Source organism: Chelmon rostratus, chromosome 24 (genome assembly GCF_017976325.1).
Source record: "Chelmon rostratus isolate fCheRos1 chromosome 24, fCheRos1.pri, whole genome shotgun sequence".
Taxonomy (NCBI): Eukaryota; Metazoa; Chordata; class Actinopteri; order Chaetodontiformes; family Chaetodontidae; genus Chelmon; species Chelmon rostratus.
This window is the reverse complement of record NC_055681.1, coordinates 1,486,001-1,497,544: the sequence shown is the minus strand read 5'-3', so window position 1 is coordinate 1,497,544 and position 11,544 is coordinate 1,486,001. Positions and strand designations below refer to the sequence as shown.

The 11,544-nt window shown below is 43.2% G+C and overlaps 1 protein-coding gene across 1 annotated transcript; it reads left to right on the top strand.

Moving 5' to 3' along the window:
• LOC121627666 lies at positions 1-10,362 on the top strand. Its single transcript, XM_041966693.1, has 17 exons — positions 1-61; positions 305-468; positions 1,213-1,237; positions 1,948-2,061; positions 2,189-2,326; positions 3,050-3,165; positions 3,404-3,524; positions 3,829-4,460; positions 5,920-6,046; positions 6,781-6,941; positions 7,456-7,480; positions 7,856-7,969; positions 8,130-8,261; positions 8,513-8,805; positions 9,201-9,318; positions 9,590-9,777; positions 9,940-10,362. Exons 1-17 carry the CDS (start codon positions 1-3, stop codon positions 10,360-10,362), a joined length of 2,952 nt encoding a protein of 983 aa, XP_041822627.1.
• The last annotated feature ends 1,182 nt before the right edge of the window (positions 10,363-11,544 follow it).

Genomic DNA, 11,544 nt, shown 5'->3' with positions numbered 1-11,544 from the left:
ATGCTGCTGAGGAGCTGCTGCACCAGCTGGATTCTGCTTTCAGGCATCGCTGCTGCTGCAGGTCAGTTCACTTGGGAAAAAAAAGTTCAGTTAGCATGTTAGACATGTCACAGTTAGACAGCATCAATTAAGAAATGACCATAAAACAGCTCTAGAATTTAAAGGTGCAGCTTAAGGACACATCTGGGACACTTTATTTAGAATTCAGAATTAATTCATGACATTTAGAAGCAAAAGTTTCTTCATGCAACCTCCCTGAAGTGTTTCTACGTGTGATGTGGTGGTATTTCATCATCTGGCTCAGTGTTTGTCGAGAGGCGCGAGGCCAGCGCAGTGCTGCGGCGATGGCGGCGAGCAAACAGCGGCTTCCTGGAGGAGATGCAACAAGGAAACCTGGAGAGGGAATGCATCGAGGAGGTGTGCGACTACGAGGAGGCTCGAGAAGTTTTCGAGGACGACGACAAGACGGTCAGAGTCGCGGGCTCCTCCAATCGTACTCATTCACACAAAATTAACACCAAATTTAGGTTGTTGCATAAAGAAGAAACAGAACGAGCATGAGGACTCCCGAACTTTAGCTGTTAGCAGACGTTCATTTCAGGAAAATATGGCCGTCATTCTTTGTTAAACATGAGAGGTTTGCACAAGATATATGTTCATATGAAACTGAGTTAATTCTCGTGGCTTAACTCTACAGCGTTAAATGTTAGCATTAGCTTTAGCTTTCTGGACAAACAACATGAGCTACATTAAAAACATCTTTTGTTCATTCTTCTTTCTGTCAAATTTTCAGGCAGGTTAATTGTGCATCACTAAAAAAAGCTAAATTTTCACTTAGTTTCTTTGTTAGCCTAGCACAAACTGCCAAACACCAGCTAGCAGTACTGTTAGCATAGTAAGAGAGGTTTTAGCAAAGCGTCGCTCTTTAGAAGTTAAGATTTTGTTGAACTTGTAGGTCTGCAGCTTCCTCATTTTGTCTTTTGAGCAGTAACAGAACATTTATCCTAAGTTTGGAAAACATGTTACACAAAAACACCTTAATGTGCTAAACAGTTAGCACGTTAGCATCCTCACTCGACTGAACTACCTACTGGATGCAGGTCATTTTGGTGGCAAAACTTCTGTTACAAATTGGTGCAACCTGATTATTATTAATAATTAATAGGACAGAAATGTAAAAGTTATTTATGTTCATGTGTTTGTTCTTTGCAGAATCAGTTCTGGCTGACGTATAACCGTGAGTAACACCTTTATATCACTATCTGAGGAATGTTGGGAAGGTCGATTAACCGTGTGCATACTGTGGATTAAAACATTTAAACTACGTAAAAACAGTTTAGAACAAATATCTAATTAAATATCTAATATCTGTGTGGCTGTTTTTGGATCAGGCTTAATGCTTTTATCTACATGATGACTGAATTTTTAATAAAAATAAAACGACTGTACTGAACTGGTCGCTGCTCATGTGTGGCCATCTTTGTTTGGTTCACATCTTATTAAAAGGGTTTGACTTTCCTGTAGAGCAGAAGTTAAATGAGCTGATTTACATCACGGTTTTCTTGAACAAACCAGATGACACAATGAAGAAAAATAAGTTTCATGTTGTGAAATGTCCGTTTGTCTTAACACGCTCCACCTGTGATCAGTGTATTGATTTGTTCAGATATTGATTTATCAGTATCTTTCTTTCCAAACACTGTGATCACATCTTATTGATCCTCATTCTTCTGTTGTCTGGGAAACAAACATCCAATCAGCCTGCTGTGCATGTTGTCCTCTTCTGGTTCTGCAGTGTAACACATTAATATAGTTTAACACTTTGTTGTCTGGTCAATAATTATTTTGTTGCATATGATTGTACATCAGAAATGATCACAACATTAGTAATATTAATAATGATAAAATGGGTCTCTATTAAAAAGTGTTAGGATTATTTTCCATCAGGTCGTGACCCCTGCATTCCCGACCCATGTCAGAACAACGGGACATGTGTCCACATGGGGACCTCCTTCCAGTGTTACTGTCCTGAGGGCTTTGGAGGACAAAACTGTGAGATGGGTAAGAAAAATGCAAATAAAAACAGGTTTCATGGACGCAGCTTTGCACTCATCCTGTTATTTTCTTTCTAAATTAAATGTAAATGAATGTTATAATACTATGTTTGAATAACGTTTACTCTCCTCAGTGGTGGAGGACCTACTGAAGTGTCTTTACCAGAACGGACAGTGTCAGCACTTCTGTGACGGCTCAGCAGAAACTCGGAGATGTTTCTGCGCTGACGGATACAAACTGGCAGCAGACGGACGACAGTGTGTCCCTCAGGGTACAAATACTCCCAAACTACTGCTTCTTTAAAGCGCTACTGTACTTGCATTCACTGTGATAACATGTTGGTGAGTATTATAGTTGGTAGTATACACGCCTACCCGTGCATTCAGCGTTCCTTCTGAGCGTCCTGTGAAATTAACCCTCTGAGAGGATTAAGCCAATGACCAGCAGAGGGCAGCATTTCAGGACGTACAGCTCTGAACAACAAAAACAAAAACAGAGGAAAGAATAAACAGGACAGAAACTGATGAGTGTTTTCATGTTATATTAAACTGCCGATTATTGTTTCTAAAATGCTGAAACATTGGTTTTCAGTTTAATATCACAGATGTCTCAGAAAACCAATATTTACATGTGGAACCAGGAAAGAAACCAGAATGTGTGACTTTTTGGGGGTGTTTCTGCCTAAAAATTACATAATCGATTAACTGACCAGCTGTTTCAGCTCAAACTGTGATCTAAATATTAACACTCTTGCAAGCTGCTAAATGAGAATTTGTTCAGGAAGATATTGAGGCGTCAGCTCGGAAGGATTCAGCTCCTTGTGGATAATCGAATCCTTCAGTTACACATTCAGAACATGTGATCAGCGAGGTTCACAGCCAGCTGCTCCTCTGCACATTGCTAAAAGCCAGTATATCACAAGTGTTGCTCGCTCTTTAGAATTAGTGGTCTGGTGAAACCAGGTCTGACCAGGTCTGTTTTCCCTGTGTGACAGTGGAGTATCCGTGTGGTCAGCTGGCTCCACAGGAGACAGGCGGGAACCTGAGTGTCGTGGGTCAGACTAGGCTGGTGGGAGCTAATCACTGTCCCAAAGGAGAGTGTCCTTGGCAGGTAAGCACTGCTCTACCTCTGCTGCTTGATCATTGGACTATTAAAATGTAACGGGACATCCTCTGGGTTTGATATTTCAGTCAAACGACTCACTAAAACCCTTAAGATTCGTCCCGTTAGTTAGGGATATACACAGCAAATTCAACAGAAATGTGGCCAAAAGTTGTTGATCTGGACCAAAATGTTGCAGATACGGTGCTAGTTCCAGAAACTCCGTCTCTGTCTGTCTGTTCATCAGGTTCTGGTTCAGTTACACGGATCCAGTCACTGTGGAGGTGTTCTAATCAATCCTGACTGGGTTGTCACAGCTGCCCACTGTATCCATGGCAACAACCCCCAAGACCTGACTGTGGTGGCAGGTAACTAATCTGTGCTTTTGATTCAGTTCAGCTGCACTTCGAAATCACTCTTCTGTAGTGTCAAATGTAAATGTCATTACTTCGAAAAAGTTTGTAAAGTTTACTAAAGTTGTCTTTTCCGTAAATGGTTTCAAGGAGAAGTTTTCCGTAATATCTTGAAAATCTTGAAAAAAGAAAAGGTTTTTCTGTCGCGTTGTTCCGTAAAGTCGTTCTGTGAAGTTGCTTTATGAAGTTGTTCCTGGAAGGTGTTTGGATTTGTAGAGCTGTCTGACGTCTCACGTGACGGTTTTTGTTCCGTTACCAGGGGAACACAACTTGGATGTGGAAGAGGGCACAGAACAGAGGATACCTGTTTCCATGGCGATGGCCCACGAAAGCTACGTCGCAGAGACAGGCGACAGCGACGTCGCCTTGCTGCAGCTGAGCCGATCCGTCACCTTGAACCGTCACGCCATCCCCGTCTGCCTGCCGACCAAAGACTTCTCCCAGCGGGAGCTCTTGCTGGTCCGCTACCACACCGTGTCCGGCTGGGGAAAGAGGACCGTGGGGGGCAATGAGGAGCACGGCGCCATGCCTACTGCCCCGCTGTCCCCTGTCCTCCGCAAATTTTCCGTCCCCATCATCCAGAACTCCCAGTGCTCCCAGAGAGCCCAGTTCAACTTCACCGACAACATGCTGTGTGCGGGGTACCTGGAGGGCGGCCAGCAGAGTTGCCGTGGTGACGACGGAAGCCCACTGGTCACGCCCTATGGCTCCACCCACTTCCTGACAGGCGTGGTCGGCTGGGGGCGGGGCTGTCCACAACCAGGGTATTATGGGGTGTACACCAACATGGCCAACTTTGTGGACTGGGTGGAGGGCATCATGACGACAGCCAATGAGAAGCCAACAGCGGAAGCTGCAGTCATGGATTTTGACCTGCTGGAACAGAAACTAGTTCAATAAAAGATGATTTATGAGCGAACTGCCGCTGAAGATTTAATTCTTTGTCATCATGAAACATTTTCGTGTTTTTTAGATTGAAATGTGAAAAATCAATCAGGCCTGTTTGTTCTTTATTTATGATCAGAGGTGATTTATTGGCTGTAAAGTTGAGATGCTGAATAAATGTTACTGATTGAGAAGCAGAGGATCGTTTGTGATCAATGAGAATATTTTCACACATAATACCTGTTACGCTGTTCAAACACCAATTTACAGCATTTTCTATGGCAAAAACAAAACAGACATTTTAAATTGAGTCTGTTGAATTTCTTAATAATAACAAATGTGTGCGATAATTCTTTTTTTCATATTTATCTTTATTAGCAATATTATCACTTTATTCATTAATTTCAATATTTTTTTCTGCTTTTATTACTTTATATCTTAGTTTTTCTTCAATATTTCAAATCTAAATATAAAATGTCTGTTTTATTGTGGGCGAGTTTGTGGTTCTAAATCACGACTCTAATGATTACATTTACTTGAGTATTTACTCCAGTTCTGAGGTACTTGTACTTTCACTTCATGCTTGTTTCTACTTTTACTTTTACTTCTACATTTATCTCACAGATGAAGTTAAATTGCAGATGGAGATTTAAAGTATTGTTAAACAGTAAATTTAACTACCCATAAGTTTATAAAACTAGCTGAACTACAGTCACCTACATTAAAATACTGCTAACATGTTGAGAAATAAGTACTTTTACTTTGATACTGTAAGTACGTTTTGCTGAGAAAACTTACGAGTCATTTTCAGGACTTTTACTTTTTTAAATAGTGGCATTGCTACTTTTGAAGTACAAAGACTGAATACTTGCTCAGTGGTGGTTGAGGGGCAGCAGCTGATCAGCGTTTCTGTCCACAGAGTAAATATTGATCAGTTTGGACATTCACTACTAGGCCCCCTGAGGTGATTGGCTGCAGTGCAGGAAGTGGCGACCCCATCGACCTCAACGTTGAGTCAGTGTTACTGTAAATCTCTGCCCCCTCTGAGGCGCTGCCAAAAGAAATCAGGCAACATTTCAGAGATGAATTCCTCCTCCTCCCTCGTACAAGCTTGTACAAGGGAGATGTGGAAGATCCTCCATCATCCATCATCAATCACTTCCAGAAGTCCCTGTTTCCATCCAAATGCAGCATAGATTTTATATGAATTTCCAAAAAACCTGCAAAAGAAAATGTGAATAACTGCTTCCTCCCACCATCACTCTGATTCATGCGGCTGACTCTCGTTGTTATGGACACAGTCTTTTTTGGCTCAGGTCTCGGCAGGAAGTCTGAAGCTAAGCCCCGCCGGTCCAATAGGTGCTGTTTCAACATGTCCCCACCTCTTCCTCCCCCCTCTCCCTCTCTCTTCATACAGGTCATTGGCCTCTCTACCTCCCCTCCTTCTCTCCCTCTCCACATTCAGACTCCATTACTTCCCCTCAGCACACGGAGGTCTTTCCAGCCGAGCTCACATCCACCCGGGGCCATGTTGTGGTTTCACCGACTGTCCCTCGGCCTCCTGCTGCTCCACCTGGCCGCCGCTCACGTAGGTACGTTGGCTAAAATCTGAACCTTCAGGGATGAAGAAGAGAGGGAGAATATGGAGTTAAAGCGGGGGGGAAAGAGGCACCACCATGTTGACAGTGTGTTTTGGGTGGTGGTGATGGGGGTGGGGGTGGGGGCTGTGTGTTGACTGGCGGCCGGCAGGTGACATTTGACCTTTTTCCATTTTGTGTGTTTAGCATGTTGTGTGTGTGTCAACATATTTTTCATTCTTGATGACTGACAGCTCTTTCCTTCACTCAGACACCAACATGAAACCTTTCTTACATCTCATTGGACAAATCAACCTCCTGCTGGGCCATGATTGGGCCTTTCTGTCTGTTTTCAAATTAGAAACTTCCTACATATGATTACTCCACTTAAGTCCCCAACTGACTCAAGTGACATCACACGAGGACAACATTCAGACGCATCATGTCCGTTCAAGCAAATTTTTCACATCTGGAGACATTTTTATTTGACATTTTATTTTATTGCCATTATTGTTATAATATAAAGTTTCGAAAGTTGCTAGCAGCTTAGCGAGGCTGTACTTAGACACAGCTTACTTTGAGCTAAATGCTAACATCAGCATGCTAACATGCTCACATTTACAATACTAACAAGCTAATGTTCAGCAGGTATAATGTTTACCATTGTCTCCATCTTAGTTTAGCGTGTTAGCATGCTAACAGTTTATGTAATGTAATGAATGTTTGCATCATTTCTGTTCTCTCGCCAGTCTTCATGGACGGGAAGGCAGCCAGTCAGGTGCTGACCCGGCGGAGACGAGCCAACAGCTTTTTGGAGGAGGTTAAACAAGGCAACATGGAGAGGGAGTGCGTGGAGGAGCGCTGCGACTGGGAGGAGGCACGAGAGATCTTCGAAAACGCTGAGAAAACTGTAGGCACCTCCTGAAACTACACACCAAAACACTGCTGTCAAACAAAATCCAAAACTTAAGTGGTTCCCAGTGTTAGAAGACAAGACTGTGCGTCCTAGCCTAGCCTAGTTTAAGCTAGTGTAGCACAAAGACTGGAAGCCGGCTGCTAGCCTAGCTCCATCAGTAGCAGAAAACAAATCCTAATATAAACAACTCCAAAGTTCCAACAGCTCCAACGTCTAATTTACGTGATTATTTTCTTTATTGACCAAGTGCAGGAACAGGAATGTAAAAGAAGACACAGCAGCTTCAGGAACAATCAGCATCGGAGCCATTTCTTGGTTTGTTTCGTTGACTGCTAGCAAACAAGACAAAAACATAAAAAGGACTTTTGATTGAGGTTTCTTTGCTTTTAAAGCTCCAGGTTCTGGTTTAAACTCCACGGAGGTCCAGAACACCTGGATTAACCTTTCGCTGAGGCAAACTGATGAAGTTGTTTTGAACTATTTCATTTTCTGTTTTTCTTTTTTGCAGAATGAATTCTGGGCCAAATACGTTGGTAAGACATTTATCTAGTGTTGTCAGAATACTGGTTAGTTTAGAAACATTGTAGAAACACTGAGATTTAATACAGTAACAGTGTGCTGCAAGGAAATTTAGGTAGTTTGGGGATGTTATCAGGTGCTGTAACAAAATCAATGGCTGCACCTTTCATAGCCAAGATATTAAAAAGTAACCAGACTAATCTTTGTAAAGCCTGAAATGCAGAAAGGAAAGCAGGTACAGAAATTATATCTATATTATATCTGATATTCACCATTACAGGTCAAAGTTTGTGCATATTTGATGCATTTTGCCGTCTGTCCAGAGGGTCCTATGTTACAACTTACATCTCATCAAAACTCTGATTTAATCTGCTGTGTTTGTCCTGCAGATGGCGATGCATGTGAGTCGATGCCCTGCGCACATGGAGGACTTTGCAAAGACGGAATTGGTAGCTACGACTGTTACTGCCAGGCCGGATATCAAGGCTTCAACTGTGAAATCGGTACAGAACCGCAGTCACTCTGAACAGAGGGGGTCAAGCTCTTTTCCTTTAGCAAAACCCAAAACGCCCAACCACCTTATAGACAGTCTGAAGGTTTTCTGGAAGCGTGTTTTCCCTCTCTGTAATCCCCGTCTACACAGTGTTTCCTATGTCATTGCAGTTATTCCCGAGCTCTGTGAGAACAAAAACGGTGGTTGCGAACACTTCTGCAACGTTGCCGGAGGAAACGTTCAGTGCTCCTGCGCTGATGGATATTTCCTGGAACAAGATGACAAATCCTGCAGCTCCAACGGTGAGAAAAGAGTCTACATGATCAGACTGTGGGAATGAGGCATAATATAAATAATATTTTCACCCAGAAAAGAGTGGTGAGGCCTAATGACTGTCTCAAATGACCACACGCATGACATTGCTACAACTCCGGGCTAATCATTATCCGGCAACAGTCAGGGTCCTCAGGTGAAGAATCCTCAAGGTTTTGTTCATGAGAAATATCAGAATCTAATCAGCATTGACTTCTAAACCTCACATCATCTCTTGCAGAGAACTTCAAATGTGGTGCCCTCATCACCGAAAACATCCGGACTGTTTTCAGGTATGAGCGGAAGAACACAACAGAGAACGACGCTCCCGGGTCTAACTCGACAGACCTCAACACCACCATCAACTCCACCACACCGGTCGATCTCTCGGGGTCCTCACTGTCCGAGAACAGCAGCCTCAGCAAAATTCTGCCAGAATACGAGCTTCTCGAGGAACTCATCACCTCTCAAAGGGCGGGTTTGACCCGCATCGTCAACGGAGAGGACTGTCCACCAGGGGAGTGCCCGTGGCAGGTACAGTTTTTTAAATGAACAACAACATACCTACCAGATCATGACCTGTTTTGCAACGAGATCCCAATATAAGAAAAAGAGGATTGCCATGACAGAGTGATGTTTTCAACTGGGAGTCAATTATTGTCTCAACATGGACACCGAGGACCCCATTATCAGGTGTCCGTTATTGCCTCTATTTGGGTACATGGGAAACCTGGGAGTTCATCATTGTAATGTATGTAAACACCTGGGAGTATATTATCATTAGGGTGTTCATTATTGTCTTTATGTTGACACCTGGAAGTCAGCTCTTATCCAGGTGTCCATTGTTGTCATCGCATTGGCAATATTGGCATCTGGAAATCCATCATTTGCGTAATATGAACTGTTTTTGTCCCATCTCATCCTGGCAGGCTCTTCTACTGAACGAGGAGGACCGGGGGTTCTGCGGAGGAACCATCCTCAACGAATACATCATCCTGACTGCCGCCCACTGCATGAACCAAACACGCTACATGTACGTCAGGCTCGGTAAGTAGACTGACCAGTCACCATCAGCCGAATCACTCGACGAATCACATGCTGCCGTTCAGGTGCACATATGTGGAGTGTACAGTAATTATGTAATTATGAGATACAAATACTTTAATACGGTAAGATTAAGAGTTTGTGATGTGATCATGTGTTGGCCTGTATGAAATTATTTCACATTTTTTCTTTCATTATTATTGTCCATATTTGTAATTGTCCAATTAATAAAGAAATTGTGCGACTCAGCTGCTTGTTATTTCTGTTCAATCAGGTGAGTTTGACGTGTTGGTGGATCATGGCAATGAGGCCACTCACCAAGTGGAAACTATAATCACCCACAATAAATACAGGCCAGAAACCTACCACAATGACATCGCACTCATCAAGCTGGCCACGCCCATCAAGTTCACCAGGTTCATCCTACCCGCCTGCATACCTGAGCCAAATTTTGCAGAAAAGGTGAAGCTTTACACGAGTCAAACCACTTTTATAACTTAAACCGTATGTTTCCAAAAAGTAACTCATTTAACATTTTGACATTTTGGGAAATATGTGCACTGTGAGGACTGATGGTAAACATGAGGGTACAGCAGCCTCCACCTTTCTTACCTCCTCTTGCAGGTGCTAATGCGGCAGCCGGACGGCATGGTCAGCGGCTTCGGCCGTCTCGGCGAGGGTCGGCAGCCGTCCACCATCTTGCAGCGCCTCACCATCCCCTACGTGGATCGCCTGACCTGCATGGAATCCACCCAGCTGCGCATCTCCGCCCGCATGTTCTGTGCCGGCTACGACCAAATAGCCAAGGACGCCTGCCAAGGTGACAGCGGCGGGCCGCACGTCACACGCTACCGCAACACCTATTTTATCACCGGTATCGTGAGCTGGGGCGAAGGCTGCGCTCGCAAAGGCAAATACGGCATCTACACCCAGGTGTCCAAGTACATCCGCTGGATCCGTGACGGCATTGACAAACTGATGCCGAAAGAGCAGAGCGGCGGCAGGATGAAGAGGCACCGCGGCCCCATCAAGAGGCTGTTCCTGTAAGACGGCAGATCTCATGTAATCAGCCATTTTATGCTTGAGACTTCTTAACAGGCACATTTCAACCACAGAAACTTTTTGATAATTTGACATGTACACCTGATTTTATAGGCGATATTCTAAAAGCTGCATTAATTTGTTTTTTGGCCACTTGGGGGCAACAGAACAAACTGAAAACACAACATCTGACAGTTTGTAAAGTAGCTGTGGCTAACATGCTAGCTCTAGCTAACATTAGCCTACTTCCACATCAAGCTGACAAAGAGACACGACCATCCCACCGGAGAGATGTGATAAATGTACATACCCCCCCTCTTTTAGCTCTGTTTTGGTCTCCACCAACTCTGAGCACACACATATGTCTCATAAGCTGCTGGATGCTACGACGTTAGCAGCCTAAAGCGACTTGATTTGCTGTTTGTGGTTCAGTATAATTGAACGTTTGCAGCAGGAGGAAGTGAAAAACAATTAAAGCTGTGGGAGCCGATGTCTGATTTCATGTGTTTTTTATCAGTCGCTGCCAAAAATGAGCTTTTTGAGCAAATAAAAAATATTACACATCCGATGCAGAAGTTTTTTTGTGTGATTAAAGTAAAAATATTCTAAATTCTCCATTTACTTACTTTTATTTTTTGCTCTTTGTGAAGAAGTGTGTAGTTGAATTAAGCTCTGAATCCATTTCACCAAGCTGGAGGCAAATCAATGCAGAGAATCACGAAAAATATCAACGCTGAAGAGAGAGCTGAAACAGTAAGTGAAGTTATTGATTAGTCAGTCGATTTTGATAAGCACGTGTCATGAAATATGGTTCAGACATGAATTATAATAACTTTATTGAGCTCTCGTGCTGTTTACAGGTTAACAGTTTAATGTGTCCAATACTGACTGAAAGACATTCACATCAGCCTCAGCTGGACTTTGTGTTTTCTGCTAATTAAACATCACATGTTGGCATCGTGTGCATGGTAGCATGCTGATGTTAGCATTTAATTTATCCTAACAGAGCGGCTAGCATGGCCGCAGACTCTCGGTCCAGTTAGGAACTCTGAAGGATCACGAGATGCCGATGCTCAGGGAAATGAGTGCAGAAGCAGAAAATCAGTCCTCTTTATTTTTCTTAATGTTCTGTCTTTATTTGATCGGTGTCATCATGTGTTCCTGTTTCATTTTAAATGACTAATCCCG